Consider the following 22,238-nt stretch of genomic DNA (forward strand, 5'->3'; position numbering starts at 1 on the left):
AGATCAGAAGGGATTGGGTCAAGTGGACATGTAGTAGACGGAGATGATGAGAGAAGAGCTAAGACTGATGTTTCTTAGTTTTTTCCTGACATGTACAGTTCTCTCTCTAAGCAATATATGATTACACAAAATGGCTGCTACTATCACTAAAGTACTGCAAAATAATGTGGATTATGTTTTTTTACACAGAATACATTACTTTGGGAAACAGGCAGGATAATAATATGGACAATAAAGAGTTGGGCGACAAGTTTTTTCACCTTCCTTTATATCTGTCAACCCCATACATTTTTATAATGTCCTGCAAATACTCCTCAATAACTAACTGAAAGGGTTATATTTTCCTTAGTCCTAGAAACTGTACACTGTGGGCTTGATTTATTAAAGCTCTTTGAGACTGGGGAAGATAGACTAGCGTGGGTGAACCTAGGAGATTCACCTGGAATAGATCTGTCCAGAAAATATTTACCATCTGCTAGCAAACAAGTTTAGGAAATCCATTCCAGTTTTGTTGGATCGCCCATGTTCCCCCATGATAGTCTATCATCTCCAATCCTGGAGAGCTAAAATAAATCAGACCCTATGTGAATGTGGTTACTATTAAATCATGATGCCCAGCACAAAATATATACTAATTTGATTTTAAATAGCATTTTTAACAACATCCACAGTTTGTGAACGTATCTTTGCCATCAATGTATTCATCTGTATTCTTCTTTATTGTAGGGCTTTGAAGCTTTCCAGAAAGAAGGTACAACTTTAATGCACAGCAATGTGGTTGGTGTCCCCTGCTTTATGCTGACACAAACACTTTTTTTCTTTTTTCTGTTGGGGTACATCAGGCAATCAAGTATCCTCGCAGTCTGTAGGCACCACCGGAAGGGAGGACAAACACGGTTTTGTACATTTTCATTTGCCAAAATCGACTTTATGCGGCTAAATTCATCATTAGAGACACATCAGGTAAAGAGATTGCAGTGTGCTATTTTACAAATAGGCTTAAAACTGATTGGATTACAGATCTTAGAAAATGGTTGCAGCAAGAACTATAATTAGTTACCGTAATTCAGCCAGCAAAGGGGATCTTATTGGAATTGAAAAAAATTGATTAATTGGTCTAGGCTAGAGAACATTCTCACATTGACAGTCCCAATACTTTTAGTGTTATTTAGCATATTAATGCATCTAGCAGAGGAGGAATCACATACACTGCCTAAATAACACAATTCATTTTGATGGTGAGCAAAGTTTAATTGCCTAAAAGATAATTAAATGAAGAAGGATCAGAACTTCTCATGAACTTTACAGCTGTGTACCAGTTGGAAAAACTCTGCACACTTCCTGCCTTCATAGGCACATCATCATCGCGTCAAGGGGAATTTCCCAAACAGCAAGAGACCTGTAGCAGTTGAAACCATTCTCTGCGCTATACAACACCAAAAGAAAAACTTGACTGGAGTTCCAAGACATTGACACGTCTAACCTACCTGTTAAGATAAGAACTAGATGTACATTTTCCCCATGTGGTATTTATACAGATTTTTCTATACCTGACAGATTACGAATTTTTCTTTTACTTTTAAAAATTCCTCCTCATCAGTTGTTGTTCTGTCTTCGTGTTTTAAAATTAACCCACCAATGAATCCAAGAACCATGATGTAGGGCATGTGACTGCATTTCTCTTTTCTAGTAACCAACAGACATCTACTTGCTGCTGAGCATGCAGAGAACTTTCAGTAAGGGTCTATACAGGCAGGTAACTTCTGAATCATGCATTAGCATCCAAATTCCTAGTGATAATTTAGTAAAGAAATAGAAACGGTTTACCTTATGTTCCCTTTGCAGAAGGAATGTAATGAACAAAGCGGGGCTGATTTATTAAAGCTCTCACAGGCTGGATAGAATATGTTTTTATCAGTGAACCTGGGTGATCCAGCAAACCTACAAATGATTTCTTCAAAGTAATTTGCTATTTTTTTAGCAAATGTTTTCGATCCTGGACCAGATCCATTCCAGATTTTCTGAATCACCAAGATTCGCTGATGAAAGTGTATCCTCTCCAACCTAGGGGAGCTTTATTAAATCAGGTCCAGTGAATCTAAATCTGCTTTAAAATACCCAATTATATATTAACAAAAATCCTGTTTTTGTAACTTAATTTGCACATGTAAGTAAGTAAGTAAGTAAAACTAAGTAAAACTAAGTATTCAAAGTTCAGCATTGCAAAGTAAACACACATAATTTCATGATGAGGCCATGACTTCTGCTTCAATGGAAACCTGTCTCCAACTGGTACCAAGGCACCTTTAAAACAAAAAACTATCTAGCACTTTAAGGCGAGTAGAGCCTTTGGCATTTGACATAGGATCACAGGGGTCATTCTTAAAAATACAGGATATTGTCTAAAATTCAAGACTTTTTGTTTTTTTAGATTTTGTCAGGTTCAAAAGGGACGCAAATTATTCCAAAATGTTATTATTAACATTTTTTGGCCTAATGCAATGCCACCTATCATTCCTTCTTAGTGATGTTTTTCATTGCACATGAGATCTATGATGAAAGCTGTAATAATTCTGTTTAAGACACTGTCAGTATTTGTGCCCTAGGTATTTGTGATGGCAAATTAATTCCCTCTGGCTCAGCATCTCTACATAAACATAGATGTTAAAAAAATATGCCCAAAGAAAAGTTACATATTTAGAGCTGCTGCCTCGAGATGACTACTTTAACTAAAGGCACTAATTGCCGCAACTAAAACCCTTAGAGGGAAAACCCTTTGTTGCCCTCTACTACCCAAGTAGACTATTTCTAAACTTAGAGTGCCTGGAACTTTTTTAAAAGTCAAATGTAAAAAACGATTTTAGAGAATGAAACTGTTTTCCTTTTTTTTTCCATAATGTATCTTTTAACATTCCACTTGCTTTCATTTCAAAATAGCAAGGATCCATACCTCAAATCTTACAGCCATTATATACTTTATTGATTTACCTGTTACTGGGTAAACCATCTGATCTCTTTTGTAGTCTGCTCAAAAGCATCTTATTCTTAAAAAACTACAAATTAGCTTAGTTTTTTGAGTGACAGGCGAGGGAAGAATTGAGGAGGTCTGCCTATAACCAGGTGGATCAATAGGTATACAGTGGCTGTGAAATCCAAAGTGTTGTTTCTTCTTTTCTTTTTGTTCATGGTTCATTACCAGGTGGAAAAGGTGGCCAGCAGCCAGTAGTTGAAGAGTTCCTGGAATAAATATCTGCAGCAGAACAGCAGTTCCATCTATCAGCATGATTGCTTTCATTTACTAAGCTTGTTTTCTTTTATTATTGACACGATGCACAAAATTTTAAGTTAAGCACAGAAAAGCAGTTGCATAATACTGCAGAAAAAAAAGTAGGAGCGGAAGTTAAGCCAACTGTGCGTATTTGCAACAATGTAGACCAGTTTTTTTTAGTTAATATGCTACTTCACTGACGCTGTCAGATGCCACTAGCAACGACTGCATCGCACTTCTTACAATCCTTTTCTGGTCTCACATTTCTCAATGGAAATTTCCAAGATCTCTGCGTTTTTTGCCCTGTAGTCTATAATTTTTATCATCTATTCCATCTCTGTGACACTTTTATCCACACCAATATCTGCTTCCTATTATACTTTATTCGTATGTTGACATAGAAATTGGCAAGATGGCTAGCTGCTACTAAACAAGTGAGAAAATGAACCTGCTCTTTTGGTTAACGCACCACAATAGTACATGTGAATTGGAAGGCCCCCCATCCACCCCAAGTTCCAAACTGGGAAAATACCCTTTAAGACATTTGCAACCAGTTTCATATTGGAAAATGTTCCCCTTTTTTCCCCTTCACAGTTTCTGTTCAAGAGACAAAAATAAGTATTGTAAATAGCAAAGGAGACAGCATTATTATTACAAAAATAGAGTATGCTAGGTATCACTGTTCTACATTGGCCACTTGCAGAAGCCTCTAGAACAGTTCGATGAATGAGGATACCAGCTCTGCATAAATGATCCAGGATAAGCCTTTATTTGTGTTTGATATCCAACATGTTGCAAGGGTAGGAAGCATCCCCCATTTTAGGTCTTTATGTAAAAGGTGGGAAACTACATAAAAATTATTCTGGACTAGCGAAAATAGTTTACAATGAACATTATTGTAAGAGGATCGGTCTAGCATCAGCTGCATCTCTATTAACGGATAAACAAATTCAAATATGTGTTGTGCACAGGTACCGGTTGGCATCCACCCGGCAATATACAAATGCATTAAAGGTAGGTTTTTATAAGCAGTTAATAAAAGATATAATTTCTGACCTCATCATTCAAAAATACAAGTTACATGGCTTCTTTGCTGCCATTTTTAAATCAATATGCTAGGTTACTGATACAAATCAAGCCCTGCTCCTGCACAAAGGTCAAATCTACCATTTTTCCTTTTTAAAATGATCTATGATAAACAGCATTCCCTCATCCTGATGTAAATTACCAGGTCCTGAAGGTGAATCGAACTGGGTCTTCTGCAGCTCCTTACCCTGGAGGTGGTAAAGAGGGATTTGCATGTGTTTCCCCTGCCCTGGCATGGGCATTCATTGGCCATTACATTTATTAAATCCATTTACTTTTACTGTTAAGTAACAGTGCAAATAAAATAGCTGCAGTTACGCCTTCATTTTTTAAAATTCATAATAAATTAGCTCCCCCTTACTCCTAGTATAATTTTAAAGCATATGAATCTTGGGGTTCTCATCCAATGCAATATTTCATCACATGATCACCAGTACTGGAACATGGGATGTAAGGTTGCCAAGTGCAAGTTTTTATGTCCTGATTGGGTAAATATTTTACTGATTCATGGGAAACATTGTAGTAAAGGTTAATGCATGTTGCCTAGGAATCAGTTTAATAATAATCAAAATGTGGGAACTGCAGTTAGAATCCTCCAGGATAGTACTAAAATAAATGTCTATTAGATCCATTTATTCCGTCCATGGACGCCACAGAATGAAAACATTGACGTTTGCTTCTCCAAATTTTATGACTGTGGTTTCTTAATGAACAGAACATTCAGTGTGGGGCACGACCTAAAGATTAGTTTGTGAGATTTTATTCAATGACTATAAAATAAAGAAAGTCTTTTTTTATTATTTATTTATTTGGATTGCTTTTTTTAGATGGTGGCATTTCTCTTTTTTTAATACTTATCACGTTCAGTCCTGAAAACAAAACAGGTTGCAGGAGAAATAATTTATTCCTAGTATGATTACTGGAACAGGTATCTCCACTGTAAGCCTTGTTCTGTACAATCTATTCTCTACTTTCATAAAATAATGAAAAGTACATAAGGCAAAATGTTCATGTACCATAACCATTGTGACTATTGATTTTTGTGTAGTTTTGTTAAATAAATAATATGGGCAAACCTTACAGAATACAAACATAAACCTTATATAAACTTCCATCCATATAAATCTATATTACTTTAGTCTCTATATATACAAAACACTGGACTGACCTAAAGCAGGTCTCTCCAGACATGAAAGACCATAGTATCTGCCTAAACATATAAATAATTATGAAACAGCTATATTTTACGTATTGCAAATCACTGATGTGTGATATCAGGCCAAGCAACACTACCTACAATTAATGAAATTCTACATATACCAGGGGATCGCAACAGACTTAAAAACTTGTACTTATCTCCTTTCCTGAGTTGGAAAGATAAAATATATTCTTCAGATAATAAGACTGATAATAATGTCTTCTCAACATGTTACACATTGCCTAAATATTATTTTAAAACTATTAGAATATCAGTGTGGAGGAGGCATGCTTTATTGGTGCACTTTGTAAAATGGGAAAAGTTTTCTGTAAATAAATTATTTTACATTAGTTATTTAAATGCTTTGTGGCTTCCAAAAAAGTAAAATATACACTTTATGTATAAAGACCTTAAGTTAAAGGAATGTTATCTATATATGCTACGACTTTATCTATTTATGCTAGACTGAAGGCAATTATCTAACATCAGGACAAAGGTCAATCAATGCCTCTACTGCTGAAGCAAATGTTGCAGCAAAGTATAAATTTCTTTCAAAAGACCAAAGACCACCTATATCACCTTTGTTCCACCTAAAATAGTAAGTCTGTTGCAGTACATCACTGATACTAAAGTCACTGGTGTTCTATGGTTTTAAATATAAAGTTGTGTAGCTTTCTCTGGGAAGCTTCATAAATTCACATACACTTTGCTGGGCAGTCCTATCCTTTCCTTTTAAAGAAGGAAAGGATAGGACGTGTACGTTACACAAGTTAAGTTTTAGATATCCTTTGAACAAGTAGTACAGGTTATACATGAGAATAGAATCTATGGCTCATTCATTGTAGTTCACATTTTATAAAATATCATAAGCTGCCATGTGGACTTTGGTGACCTACCTTCAATACAGTGATGTTCCAGGCAAAGCTTTCTATTGCTTTACTTAGCTTTCTTCCTTTTAATCCTTCTTTGGTCCCCAGACTATGCAAGTCCTCATGAAACTCCATTCCTGCATGAAACAAGTGAAAATATTATTAAAAAGCAGTTAAATACTAAATAAATCATTTTCAAGAAGATGAAGATTGTATCCTTTATTACATTTATCAATGTTTACTTTGTTGTTATACTAACTTTACATAAGTACTTCATACAAAGGAGTGATTATGTTTTAAAATACTGTATCTTGGGCCAATCCACTTCCCATAATCTGAGCATCATTTTTTCACTAGTGCTGGAAAGATTGTTATTTTATACTGACATTTGACAATTTGCAGGCTTGTAGCATTATGTTTTGAATTTCATTGACATATACATGTCAAGGAAAAATGTAGTGTGTGACACTCCTGTTCCTGCATACGAAAAAATAAATCAATAAGTGTACAATGCAAACACAAGTGGCCATCATACTCAATCACGAAAACGTTGTCTATCAATTTTCAGCATGAAGATTTTTAAACTGAAGATAAAGCAAAATCTGGGGGGCCTTAAACTGTGTCAAACCATGAAATTGTTGATCGTGTTCAAGGCCTGATATTGGAAGATCAGTGGATCTCTGCAAAAGAAAATGTTGAGACAGAGATATCCAGGAATTGTGTTGGGTCATTGCTCTTGAGGTTTAAATCAAATCTAAACCCTACTCACCAGTTCTTGCTCAATTTCCAAACCTAACAAAGAATTTGAAAAGACGGAACATGCTGAATAATTCAGGGGTAATACTAGCATAGCTGTTTGAAAGGGTGAAAAAAAAACTTAATAAAAAATGTACCAAGCCAGTTTAACTTCTGGGTGAAGATGTGGAATAGCGTGTAAGTTTTCTTGCTCTACATATGTGTCATTGTCTACATGCAATATTAATAAGTAGGTAGCAGGAAAATACAGAAATATATTGTTAAGTTTACTGTGCCTCAGCTTGTTACATTTTCAAAAGGTGTTGAAGTTTTAGTAGTATGAGAGATTACTGGAAATCCAACTCTAAAGAATTATTTACTTGCAACCTACTGAGACAATGAGGAAAAGGCATTTAAATGCTCTAAACAGGGGTGCCCACATTTTTTTGGCTTGCAAGCTGCTTTTTAAATGACCAAGTCAAAATGATCTAACAAAAAAAACTTGGACTTAATACCTCCTGTGGGCCGTAGAGTTTATTATGAAAGGCAGGGCTCCGGGATCTACTCGTGTTGCCTTTGCGATCTACGGGTAGATCGCGATCCACCTGTTGGGCACCCCTGCTCTATAAAATCTCTGGCCATCCTATCCAGCCAATGTCAAACCTGCCCACTTATGAGTTTAAGGGATAAAGTTCAAAAGGTGTGTGTGAGTATATAGTAATACCTGGTAAAAATGTAGATAACAAGGCCACCCAACATCTAACTTCTGATAAAAAGGACAACATATTTGACAACAATATTGTGCTTCTTCTAGCCTGGCTTGGTGTTCCATGTACACTGGGGGACTGTAATGGATGGCTTACCTGTTTTCTGACATTGCTGTATCTTCTCATGAATAATATCTGCAGATTCTATCAAAGACTTGCTCTCTTGGATCATCTGTGGGAAAAATAAGGTGAAGCTAAGTTATATATGTTAATGCCCTTTTTTTTAAAAAAAAAGCAATGTTTGCCTTGTGTTACATTTGCAGTCCCAACCTCTTATTTCTGCTCAAGCCCTATATCTTACACTGATATGGGCTAGCAAAATACAAAAAATATATGAAAACGGAAATAAATTTTTAATCAACTTTAGATTTATCTGAGCTATACACCAATGTTGTTTGCCACTTTAAATAATAATGCTTAATAGGATCAGTAACTTTTACCATAGTAAAAGTGACAAGTTCTTTTGAAAGAACAACTTCCTAATACTCCCCAACAACTCTAGAAAAGTCTTGGAGCCGTGCATGTGACAAGTTTATGAGTAAGGAAGTCATTAGTAGGTCATTGGAGGAGCAAAGAGAGTGGCTGGGGAGTAGTTTTTAAAACAGGCATCAGCTGTAACCACACATCCAATAAAATAAGTTCAGTTAAGCCTAACTGGCAAGTTTATGGCAGAGCTCTGAAGACAAACTTGGAAAAAGCCAGCTACTGTTTTATTCTTGCTGGTATAATCTATAGTGCTTAGGAAACCCTTTCTCTACATTACCAATTTTATTAAAAAGCAAATGTTGTATAGATGTTATATATAGCATGCAAACATAAAACACTTTATTTACCAAAAAATTAAAGAAAGCTGTTGAGAAAAAAATGAGGCTGCCTTTGACGGACCTTCACATGGTTGTTGGCTATTCTTGTTACTTTGTAAATCAGAGACCCAAAGGCAGTCAAAGTCAGAAAAAAGTCAATTTTCTTTTACCAATTGTTCTGGATTACAGACTCAATCTAAGCCAAACCCAAGTAATCGTCATGGAGAAGTCAGAAAAGACAAGTTTTCTTTAAGAAGACGTAGACATATCAAAATCAGACTGCTTTTGCTGCAGTAATCAAATAAAACTTACAGTATTATGTTTTTATTTCCTCTAATTACACCAGATACATTATACACGGAAATGTATTAACATTAAGGCTTATGTAGTTGGCACAATTAAAGCTAAACATTTATAGATTTCAGCACACAGAACTTTAACAGAGTTCTTTACATAAATAGAAAATCTTCTTTCTATGACTAAAATTCAGGACTCAAGATACTCATCACTGACTCTAATTTCTTAGTAGAAGACATGCCTATAAAAACTAAACACTCCACCCATCCCCATGGTATTAACTAAACAAAGGAAGCTGACTTCACTAAAAGGGACATTGTAGCTGATATTAAAGATAAAGTTAAAATATTTAGATTAAAAGACAGAATGAAAATAGAACAGACTTCCGTGGAAAATTCCAGCAGGCATTATTAGTTTAAATGATTGTTCAAATACTTCTCCATTACAAGACAGATGCCCCGCTGACATTTGTGTACATTTCGAACTTCATTTTACTAATAATGTGGAGATGCTGGGGGCTTTGAAACCATGATTAGTACAATACCCTTAATACTGAGCAATTATGGAACTGGTAACAAATCTAATATTTACCTGGTAAGCTGTAAAAGGAAACTACTATTAGTTTGTCTTGACTGACACAGTATTTTTGGCCTTGTAAAATAATAAACCTTATGTTTAACACAATAGTTACAATGTAAATTGAGCCCTGAAGTGGAGCACTTTTTCATTCTAAAGAAGATTTACTGACTGACTGTTCTATAAGTGAAAGAAATTAGGGGAGAGGAGGGGCAGGTTTCCAGAGATCCCTATATTATAGTCCCATTAGGGTGTCCCTTACTGCATATCACTCATTAAGAACTCCTAAATGCAGTAGGGGATAGGAGAAAGAGACTATTATATAGGCCTGCAAACCTCTGCATACTTCCTCTACACATTTTATTACTTTTAGGTTATACAGAAGAGGTACTCTCTAACACATCCACTATGTTATATCTCTAATATAGAAAAAAGCCAGTCACTGACAGTATAAAAATCTCCTTAGTCACCCATAACAATTAATCAAAACTGGAACTTTGAATCTGATCAGTGATCTACCAAGCACTGGTCACACAGACTGAAGAAACAGACTCATCCACAACAAGCATTGGCAAAGTCCTATTTTTAACATGGGTGATTCAGGCAGGTGGTATTGCAGAAAGAGGCAGGTAATGACCCTTCCACAATAATTGATTGACCTGCCTGATTGCCACTTAGCTGTCCCAGTTTGCCTTGTGCATATCAGGCATAAATGAACTGCTGTGAAGGCGTCATCCCGTCACAACCAATTAAGATGGATGAAGAATGAATTCAGAAAGAAAAGAAGAAGGAAGATTGTGGCACCCTGTATTAGAACAGGGATAGGTGAGTAATTGCGAGTTTAGTTCTGTTTAAAGTTTAGTTATTAAAAACTTACACTGTTGCTGTAAGTTGTTTCATGTAACAATCAATCTCTAAATAGGGTAATTTAATGGTAGATCATTTATACCACATTTTAAAAATAAATAAGGAAGTAACTGTGGTTCTTGATAATGTTGTCTATCTGAAGCATACATACAGCAAGCAACATTGGGATCAGGACTAAAACTTGGGGTACGCAATAACTTGGTAGCACTGATATGTTGCCCATAAATAATCTCTGTTATTTGCCAGTGAGTACAGACCACTGGAGAAGTGTATAATTGACCTCACAAAATTCTTTTACCCTACCTAAAAGAATTTGGCAATTAACTTTGTTAAAAACAAATTATATTATTAGCCCAAGCGTATGTGAAAAATGTGATCAACAAGATTATATTTAGTACCACATTCCAAAAATCAAATTACAGTTCTCTCTGTTAGGTGGAGATTTATGGATTGGAGTGGACTGAGATCATAAACTGATTCAGAGATGTGATTACCTCTCCCCTCAAATTTCAAAAACTTCTGGAAAGGTTCTTGCGATTATATCCTTGGAGCCAAATGAGAATTTCCCTGTGGATCCCTATGATACCCCCTCCCAATCTTCCCTGGGCCACGAACTTACACCACAAAAGCCACCAAATGTCTCTAGAATGAAAGAATAATCCTCTCATTATTGATGTAATCATGTATAACTTGGAATATAGGGTAAGGAAATGTTAGCAGAGGGGCCAGGGAAACATTGAAACATGATATAAAAAATTGTGCTTTATGTTTTAAATTGATCTTTACCTGAACTTTTATATGTTGGACATGTTTTTGTACCACAAAAATCCCCTTTCCTGTCAAATGTCCATTTATATAAACAACTTTATTAAGCAGTGTTAATAGGACCAATATGAAAAGCAGTGTTCTCCCCAGAATTTGTTTGAAGCTGGGTGGGAAGAAGGTGGGAGTGGCGACCCCTGTGTTGTGACCCAACATTTCAGAAACCACCCTAAAATAGCCAGGTGGTTACTGAAACGTGCCGAGTGGTGTGCCTGGCTAAAAGGGGTTGGGGAGAACATTAAAAAGCTAATCCGTGTCCTCTCATCAAAATAGGTCTAATAATTATATGAGTATTGTTTTATTTCTTCTTGCAAAAACTGGAAATAATAAACACAGCTAACTGCAAATTAAACTTTTAACTCAAATGGCATTTTCTATAACTTTTGAAGCCACAGGGGAGTTTAACACAAGTCTTTAGCCACTCAGCGTAAAATAAGTAAATGACTAAAGGAAGACTACAATAACCATCTTCAGTAGTAATCTTTCATTTCCTGACTACCCTAAACAGCAAATTCAAATTCAATTAATTAGCAATGGTTACTTCCCTGTAAACATCAATATTGTACATTGCATTGAACTAATTAATAAGTAAAGTAAAAAGGAATCAAAATGATTACCAGTAATGGTGTTTAAAAAAAACAACAACAGAAGTAGCCTACTATTCGATAATACTCAACTACAGAACCTCATTATAGTGTTTTCCTTGTAAATGAACAGATAAAAGTGCTCCTATTACAATGGAAACAGATGCTGGAAGATAGAAACACACAGATATCCCATTAGAGGAGAAGATGTTCGATATCAGTACTGCTGCTCTGCTATACACATAAATGATTTTTACTGTCTGCAAGCAAATGTGCTGTTAAAATATGGAAATGTGTCATTTAGAATGATATTTTAATAGAAATTACAATATTCCCTTTGCCATCATCTGTAATGCATTCAGACACAGTAGGAGGGTATGTGAAATCTGGGACACAGAAGAAAAACATAATTGTTATATATATGTAAATTTACAGCTTGAAAGTTCTAATTACTAATAACCTATTTAGATGGAGCGACTGAATTAGGTATTTTAGAGCCTTTAGATTACACTTTTCCTAAAATCTCCGCCCATCATGTTTTTAAATAGATTACAGTGTAAGATATGCTTTAGACTAGGGCATTGCTTTTAAACTAGGACCTCACAAAATATGATTATTGGGCCTGACTTAATAATGCTATCCAAGGCTGGAGAAGATACACGTTCATCCGTGAAGCTGGGTGATCCAGCAAACCTGGAATGAATTTCTTTAAAGTAATTTGCTATTTGTTAATAAATGTTTTCAATCCTAGGCCAGACCCATTCCAGGTTTGCTGAATCACCCAGGTTCACTCATGAAAGTGTATCTTTTCCAGCCTTGGAAAGCTTTATTAAATCAGGCCTCTCCAGTCAGTTCTATTGTCACCAATATACTGTGAGTAGTGGATATGACAAATACAGTAGGGGTTCCCTGAAGACCTGAACGTTATTTAAGGGTTTCCCCATATTAAAACAAGTTGAAAAAGACTGCTGTACAGTGGCTCTTATAGAGGTTGCACTGTTCCATTATAAAACGTCTAGTCAGAGATTGATGAGCATGTTGCTGATTATTTGATGCATTGTTCCAGTTTTCTTAGTAAAAATGGTCTAGAATATTATTCATTTCTTGATTTCTGCAGAATGTCCTACTGGCAGCTTACATCCTGGAAGTGACCTATTTGCAACTCTGTGTGATAGTATTATTTAGATAGAAAGGATAACACACTCATTACAAAGCTGTCATCAGCTCCAACCGGCTGCCCTGTTTTTGTAATGAGTGTTTGTCAAGAGTAGAAATAAGCCGACATATATTTTTAGCCAAACGGCAGCCAGACAGTCATTGCTATTTCCAGCATGCCTTGCGTTGTTCTCCAGTGATGTAGTGATTAGTTAGCTGTGCCAGGAAGGAAATAAATGATAAGAAAACCTGCAGGTTTATCATCTGTAAGCAATGAAGCTGTGCTAATTATGCCAGTTATTATTATGAATGTGCTTATAGCTAATAGCCATAAGGTGACATATGTCTTCTGTACCACATTGCTTTCATATAAGCAGGTACGTTTGTTTGAGACTATGCATAAACCCTCACAAAGCATGAAATAGTGCATGGCCTGGGCAGCACTCTACTCTTGTCAAAATATATTTAATAAGAAGCCAAGTGTAAGATTCCCTCTGTCTTTCCTTTTAAGGTTTTTGGCTCTTGCAGTTTATTCATGAGGAAAAAAAGGAAGTTGTAATGAGATGTTCAACTATCAAACGCGTCCCAGCTTAAAAAAAAAGTCTAAAGTAGTAAAGGTTAGAGGGCTTAGGGCAGGATTAGTTTTCAACTGGCAGTTTTTTTTTTTTTAGACAACTGTTAAAGGGGACTAATTGCTAAAAATTTTACTTTATATAAAAGGGCAGATTTATTATATAAATTATAATTCTCCTTTATGCCTCTTCCCCCTGAATTTAGGAGTCTATTATTTATTATTATTATGAACATTAAGAAACACTTGCCTCATTCCTGTTGCCTATCCTCATTTGGGCTGGCACTCTTGTATTTAAACAAGTTAGAGATATTCTTTTATTGGCTCTCTGCACTGGTCCTTCACACTTTTTCTGAAATCTCAAATATATTAATAAAATATAAAGAATGCTTCAGAATTCAATAAAGACCAAAGAAATGGATACCTTGGATATTATAGGGAAAGTTCAGATCTGCAAACAGGTTTTTAGTGTTCCTTTCATATAGGGCATACACAATAGTGACACAGAATTTGATCTTTCGCCATGTTTAAGTAGACGTAAACCCTAGATGGATGGTATTTGGTTTCCTTAAGACTGTGTATAATACACAGTATCTCTCCTTAATTCTTTTACATAGGAGGAGGAAGGTAAATAGTGGGAAAGCTTTGGTGTGAAGTCAAATTCAACACAACAAAGATGGGAAAGATGTTAACACGGTTTGAGATTTCATACAGATTGTTCCAAATTTATGGCACATAAACCTAATGTTCATGCAATGTATTGTAGTAAGGCAAGAAGTGATACCAGGAATTTTACATACCAGAGACAGAGAACTGCAAGTGGGTTAAGGCAAATTTTGGCACCCAGAGCCAAGAAAATGGCATTTCATAACAGAATCCATAGTACCCAAATAAATGTATACAATTTTTAGGTGGTGATTACATTGTGAATCCTAGGGCCACTAAATTAACTAGTTTAGTTGCGGATAAAAAGTATGTGTTCCTATAAACTAAGAAGGAAGTCATTTTGTGGGTTAAAACACTATCCAGAGAACTTTCCAAGGAAGTGGTGCTATCACTCTGGCAAAGCTCCCAAAATCTTAAAGTTTATCTGTGGTTTTGGAGCAAATGATATGCTGCAAACAAAGAAAATATGCATTTAAGACTCTATCGTTTTCATCCCAGTTATATTTCTCTTAAAGTTTGGCACAGTTTCCAGTTAGAAAAGCATGTCACTTGCTAGGATTCTGTAGAGAAGGTCCCTTGCTTTCTGTGTGGTATGAGCTTGCAGTAGGAGATTGCTCGAAGCAACAGGCTTGCAGCAGTTCAATGAGGCAGCACATGGCCAGTTTTTCAACAAAAATTCAGCATCCTGTCTGGTTGCTTATTGAAGCATCAGGATGTCAGTTAACACAATGCAAACAAAAACAACACAAATCTTAGCAATATTAATACAGTACAACCAAAATGTTCTTTTGCATAAACCAAAAGCTGTATGCGTTCTCTAAAGTGTTTTTCTCCCGAGCTCCTTTCCCTTCAAGTATTGGGAAATGACTAAGCTCCCAGCATTCTGCAGCTGAAACTCTCAATCAGAGCACATGTGCTCTTTGTAATTACAGGTTAAGACCCCTACTCAGAAAGGTGGCCAAGGAACCCTTCAAACTCTTCCTTGGTTGGCTTTTCCTAAAACTAGAGATTTGCTTTTCTTAAAAGCCAACTGTATGGTAGACTGCTACACAGTTCCTTGAAGCCTATAACAGACAAAGCACCTTAGCTTGGGTGCTATATACACCCCCATCTAGGACCTTCCCAGCCAAGCCATAGGACACACGGGGACAGTGAATATAACGATCCTTTTGCAGAGGTCAGATCTGTACCTCGTGTCAGAACTAGAGATTTGCAATCAGCAAAATTCATATTGTTTTCTGATTGGACAGGCCTGACTCAGAAGGGGCCTTCTGAATCTCTGTAAGGAGACCACTGCTTCTGTGATGTCACAAAATATTTTTTTTTTACTATACCATAGTTTTTACTATAATTTGTAAAAAAATAAACAACACACAATAATCAAAGCGATGTTGTTAATATTATAATGTCATATGTCATGTCACAAAGTGAACTGCAATTTCAATGCCCATATTATGGTACTAAAGTATGTATTTTGATGTCATAAAATTGTTCTGTTACGTCTCAGTCAGATCAGTCAGTTGCCTATGTAGGTGATCTCCAAAACAGTGTTGGGAGGCTTAGTGTGATATCAGTCATTATTGTGATGTTAGAATTAATATTAATATGCATTTGTGGGTATTATAAGGTAGTACTGTATTGAGGCCACATGATATCCTCAATAGAGGTAGGCAGGCAGCAAAGAGCTTTAATATCAGACCACTGGGGTCATAGGAGAGAAGTAGTACATTGAGCGAACTGGGCACTTTGGGAGGCTCGATAATACCTTTTGAGATCCAGTACCGACCACCAAGCAGTCTGGGAGAGAGTTTGTAGGGAAGGAGTGAGATGTATCCCTAAATAGGGCACATATTTTGTGCAGCAGTGAAAATTGTAGTTTAGTTTTAATAGTAAAGTCATAATGGGGTCGCAGGTAAACCTAAAAAAAATGACTTCATATATTACTTGCTGGGTAAGAAAATCTTTTTAGAATCAGATCTGGTTAAAAAAGAATACATTTTGAAGGAGATATGAACTGAATTTGAATTTTAATTTGAACTGTACTTTAAATTTGAACTGTATTTTAAACGCATTTCTGCATATATATGTATGTATATATATATTTCAGAATATATAGACACTGGTCAATTGACAATTATCTCCTGATAACTGAGAAAGAAATTTCTATCACCAAGTACAAGTAAACATACATGTCATCAAATCTATTCAATTATATCTAAAGAACAGTTACTGGTAGTGGGGTAAGAATGATAGTAAGAGATCACACAACCAGAATTGATCAAATAATAAGATATGTTTGCTGTGTGGACAACAATTACTTCACGTGACACCTGTGGACGGAGCAAAAGACTTAAGAAAATGCATTGGGACCTAAGGCCTAACTAGTTAAAAAAAAAGGGGGACCCAATGGAGACAAAGGCAGTACCTACCTTTTTCTTTGTCATATTTTTCAAAAATAGAGAATTATGTTAAATACACTTACATCTACCGTGTGTTTCTCCTCTTTGCAGCAAGCATCACTCTAACACATCTCAAAAAAAGAAATCATTAAAAAAATGTTCTGAGCTTTTTTTAAAAAAAAAAAACCCACTGTCAGACTATGAGTAATTGGCTTCAGCCCGCGGTGAGGAAATCAATGTCAGACTTATACAGACTCACATACAATATTATTTAAATTCCAAAGCAATTCATGAAATGAGTGCATTTATTTGTGGGGCAGTTACAAGGATGTTTACTGCTGAGCCAGGTAATTCTGAGATTGTATGATGACATATCCCCCAGAGAAATTCAAGAACAATACTAAGAAGAATAATATCAGCTAGTAATGTAGAAACATAAATTCATCAATGCCCCAGCAGGGAAAGTTCATACCTGCGTTCTACTGAATTAAATTGTATTACTTTGATCCTAAATTTTACTTGATCCACTTTTGGGCATTTTCTAGCAAATAAAACTTCTGTTGGAATTAAAAGTTCTTTTATTTCATTCTTTCATGAAAATAAAGGAGATCTAAAAGGTGTCTAACAAAAGGCTTATCCATTTTTGGTGAATTATGATTTATATATAAATATATCTGAATAGTTTTATTTACTAGTACTCACACGACTCTTTTTCTCATGTGTCACATAATATTCAGCATGAAAACTAAAAGCACTATCAGCTTTGGGAAACTTCAGATATTACTGGCTGACTCCTTTGAGGCTGTATAATTATCTGATCCTATCATTAATTAAGACATTGAAGAAGAGGATTAAAGTAAAACTTTTAAAGTAAGAAAAGGTACATAAATAAGATTCTTCAGAGTAATTACATATTTCTTTGAATGTCAAGATGCAAGTTTAAAGGCAAAGCAGAGTAACTATTAGCTAAAAGTTGCAAGTTTACATTTAGAGTCTTCTGCACAAACTGGTAAAAAAGGGAAGGTATGCAGAGCACATTAAAGGTAACCTGTCATGTCACATACCAATCCAGTGCTATGAGCACCCAACACACTCCTCCAGGTGTCTGTATGTCAGATCATTGTTACCGTTAATCATTGTCACCTAGAATGTCTAAATGTTCTAAAATACACTTACTTTTTAGGTCAGTGAAAGCCTAGCCACAGTAATTTTCTATTTTATATGCCTTATTATTGGACCATTATTTTATCAATAGCCAACAATGATATTAAAGAGACTGAAAAGTCAGCCAGGCACCCATCTTTTCACTCCAGGAAGTCTCAAAATATTACAGCACCTGGGAATTCTAGCTATTAGGGTATACAGGCCTTCTATAAATTAGCTTTTTTTTACTTTTTTTTTCAATGTACAATCTGATAAAACAATCCATAGTGAAGGGAAATTAACAAGTGACCAATTTTTGATTTTCGGATTAGACATGAATAGATTGTAAGTGTTGGTAAATATTAATCGGAAGTACACAGGACATATCCTGTGTATGAACAAATGATCCAATCTGATGAGAATTCTGATCACTTTCTATTCAGAAGGGCAGAATATCGCACAGGTAGGTTCAGTGCTTTGGGACTTCCGACCAACTGATTACTGATCACAAAATCAATCATATTGGTTGACATGCTTTGATCAACACTTTAATCAATGAAAAGTTTTGGATAAGGTAAAAATTGTAGCAGACATTTAAGACATTTATGTAATGTTCTAGTCATGTTCTGCCAACTTAGCAACACAGGTTTCATATTTCTTACTTCCCAGGTTCCATCTATAAGCTTGGTATTTGTGGGTAGCTCATAGCTGATAAACCACAGAATATATTAGTTTGTAACTCCAACTCTGTGAAATAATACCAAAACAAAATCATCTTGCTTTTTAGTCACATGACAATGATGGCTTAGTTAATGGCTTTACTGAAGGGATTACATACAAGGTAGTGTAGATGTTACCCAAATGGTCCCAGAAAAAAGAAGGAAACATTTTATGTCCTCTGTGAATATTCCCTAGTATGCAGATTCTACCTTCATACAAAACATGCTTGTGCAATATAATAAATGGAAAAATGTTAACAGATGAGCTCACATTACTGTTTAGGTAGTCTTTTTAGTTCATAATAAACTAAGAACTAACAATAAAAAATAGATTACCCTTTAACTGAAAAGTAAAATAAGATCATAGATGAGTACGAACCATATCATAGGCATTGAGAAGTTTCTTCTGAACCTCAGGTATCATTCCTAAAGGCTCCAGACTAGGGTACATGTCCTTCATAATGAGGTTAACTGTAGGTGTGTTGTCACTATTTACAAGACGTGATGCTAGGGAAAGCATGCACTGCTTGAGAGTAGAGCTGGTGGGAAGACCACAGAGTTCCTTTAGAGACACCAATGCATTCTGATGAGAGAAAATATAACAATATATTATTAACTAGTAGACAGTCATCACATTATATCTCTGGAAGCTACTACAATAATGAGACTAAAACTAACGCTTGTCATAGAGAAAATTTTAAAATTAGATGCACAAACACAATTCCATCAGCATAATATTTGCAAAATCTGATAGGTAAATCCTTCAGAGTTCAGAGTAAGACATTTTTTTTTATCTGTGATATGAAAAAAAAATGTTTAATAAACATAAAAAACTACAAATCAATACATAACTAAACATATTGTTCAATATCGTCTCACCTACAAAATAAAAACCCTCTCACCTGTGTGTTTTCCTTGACATCAGTGGCCTCCCGCAGTGGATGAACAGCAAGTTTGAAGATGTCATCAACAGTTTTAAGACCAGTGTTCCTCAGCATTGTGTACTCCCGGGCTTTTTTCCCTATCCTGGCAGACAAACCTCGCTTTTGAGCTTTTCCTCCTCCTCCCCTGTTAGTAATTGCAATATGAACAAATAATTTAGCATGTTCCATCGTGTCTCCAACAAAAGTGCGCAGGGGCACATGTCTGTATCCTGGCTGTAAGCACTCAATAGGTATAGTGTACTGACCAATAAATTCATCTCCAATGTAGTCATCATCAAGAACCATAAAACGCACCATTGCTAACTCTGGAAGGTTTATTTGAAATTCAAAACTCTCATCAAAAATTGGGTTGTCACCATTTTGTTGAACTGTTTTAGTCCTCTGTTCAGCACAGTCTGCTGGAATGCCATGAATTTCGATGCAAACGTATGGGTCAATCACATCACCTTTTGCACATGCACCTTTTGGCTTTGGAAAGTTTTGTCCACTAATGACTTTTATGTGGAGAACCTGAGGGGAAACACCAGGTACAACACCCTTGGTGTTTGCACTGAAATAAGATACCTCATCTCGCATAATTGATGGTCGAAGGACATAACCACACCCACCATTTTGAAGAAACCAGCCAATGTTGAGATCCATCATTGGGCCTGGGGTCTGATAGTTCATGGCTACAATCTGACAACCACAATTCCAAAAATCCTGTGGGTTCATATTACTGGAATCTATTCGCATTGGGCTTGGATACACCCTAGATAAAAATTTTTTATTATAATTTACAAAGTCTTCTGGATACTCATTAGCGATCCTACTGGCTTGGCTCTCACTAAATGAGCAAATTTCTCCGTAGCTTTGGCTTTTCATAGAGACATCAAAATCTTTGTATTGAACTGATTTACAAATAGATACTAAGTCAGACAATTCTCTACAAAGCTTGATCTGTCTCTGTTCACCAAAGTAGTCCTCTGACATTCTTCGAGACATTTCAGCTTCCTCATCTTCATCTGTCACTTCTCCCTCTAAGAGGTCAAAATCTGAAGGCAGCTTTTTGCCTTTTACAATAATCTTTTTCTTTAACTTTTCAGGAGATGGTAGATATGAATCTGCTGGCATAGGCATTTCTGTATACAGTTTGCTCCCAAAGATCTTCTTTATATGTTGCACCATGATCTTTTGCTGCTGTACTGAGCAGTGGTTTCCAATACAAAGAATTAGAGGATAGTCGGAGGAGATAAAGGCATATTTGTTTACAACCTCTATGACATTACGAAAGGCTAGTGGTGAAGTCATACTGTTGCGATTGCAGATGATAGGCTCATTGTCTGGCCCATCACTGACATCTAGTTCAATGCTTCTACATGACATTTTTAGAGCTCTCACATAGCCATTAATATCTGCTGGACCTCTAAACTGGTCTTCAATTAAGTATGTATTGTGCGAGGAGTTGATATAGTAGTGTGATAATGGTTGTGTCATATCCTGGTTGACCTTTTTGTGGACTGGGTCAAATATATCACATTCTGGGGAAAGTAGATACTTAGTGAATCCATCAATGGTGAGGAACCCTTTTGCTTGACCTTCCTGAGTTAGCTCATACTTTTGTATGATTTCCAAACACATTTGTTCATTCACCTGAGTCATGCCCTGTTCAGATTCTAAAAATAACAACAGATCATTTGCATCCAAATATTCTTTGTTTTTAGAAATCTGAACCAGTAAAAAATACACTTCTGGCCTTGTGCAAAGGTCACTAAAGGCTTCGCAAAATTCTTCTTTGGTCACTCTGGTGGTTAGCTTTTCTTTGCTCTTTTGGATTTCCTTAAACTTTAATCTAACCTTTGCTTCTTTGATTGCAGGGGATAGTTGTTTAATTAGCTCAACTGCTGTATCTTCCACCATAATTCCATTCCCATCAACATCAGCAGCTTCAAAGACAGATTTTAGCCATGTAAACCTTGGGGTGTTCTGACCACCTTCTACCAAATCCAGGGGCTGTTTACTGTGAGAGACCAGATATCTGAGACCTGACACCCAAATATTGGCCACATCAGCTGAATTAGCCACTAAATCCAATGATTCATAGTTCTCTCCATGGATTATTGAGAAAGCACTGTCCTCACAAATTTGGTCAGCTAGCCTGTTATTCCTGAATGTTTCTGTATTCTTGCCAAGCCGTATTTCTTTGATGGTACAGATATCCAACTTAGCCTTTTCTGGATCTTTTTTAGATGGCTCCCAGCGTAAAGCCTGCAAATCTGTATCAAGTGTAAAAAAACGACTATAGATGCGGGAGTTTGGGCGAACTTTCTTCAATTCACAACCCCCTTGCATGAAGCTGATACAGTCGTTAGCACTGCTTATTTTCTTCTCTGATGGCATGCTACTGAATGACACCGTTTTCTTTCTGCCAGGCTTTTGATTTGAAGGATCCTAAAAAAAGAAAGAAAAAACAAAGTTGAATGAAGAAATATCAAGTAACACTATTCTAGGAAAAGCAAATTTATATTATTTTCAAATAGTAGGTTTGAATTTTATTTTAATAGATACAAAGAAAATAAAAGAGTTTGTTATTATAAGTTATTTATAGTTAATAAAACAAATATCAAAACACTGTACTAAATAAAAACTCTATGGGATTGGGAGGTATTGTCAAGTTAACTGATGCTACTGAATGGTATCTACAGATCAGTGACTAAAGTTACCTCTTCAACACTCCACAAAACTTTTGTAAGAATTTAACTAATTTCAACAAAGAACTATTAATCTTCT

The 22,238-nt window shown here is 35.8% G+C and overlaps 1 protein-coding gene across 1 annotated transcript in view; it reads right to left on the reverse strand.

Moving 5' to 3' along the window:
* The window catches only part of PLCL1 (phospholipase C like 1 (inactive)), a 166,631-nt gene that overhangs the window by 23,808 nt on the left and 120,585 nt on the right, over positions 1–22,238 (reverse strand). Inside the window, exons 2-5 of the mRNA XM_072418640.1 lie at positions 19,428–21,899; positions 18,905–19,108; positions 8,020–8,095; positions 6,449–6,558 (exon numbers count right to left, since the gene is read on the reverse strand). Of these exons, the coding sequence (XP_072274741.1) occupies positions 6,449–6,558; positions 8,020–8,095; positions 18,905–19,108; positions 19,428–21,899 (2,862 nt within the window). The remainder of the gene's footprint in view (positions 1–6,448; positions 6,559–8,019; positions 8,096–18,904; positions 19,109–19,427; positions 21,900–22,238) is intronic.

Source organism: Pyxicephalus adspersus, chromosome 7 (genome assembly GCF_032062135.1).
Source record: "Pyxicephalus adspersus chromosome 7, UCB_Pads_2.0, whole genome shotgun sequence".
Lineage (NCBI taxonomy): Eukaryota > Metazoa > Chordata > Amphibia > Anura > Pyxicephalidae > Pyxicephalus > Pyxicephalus adspersus.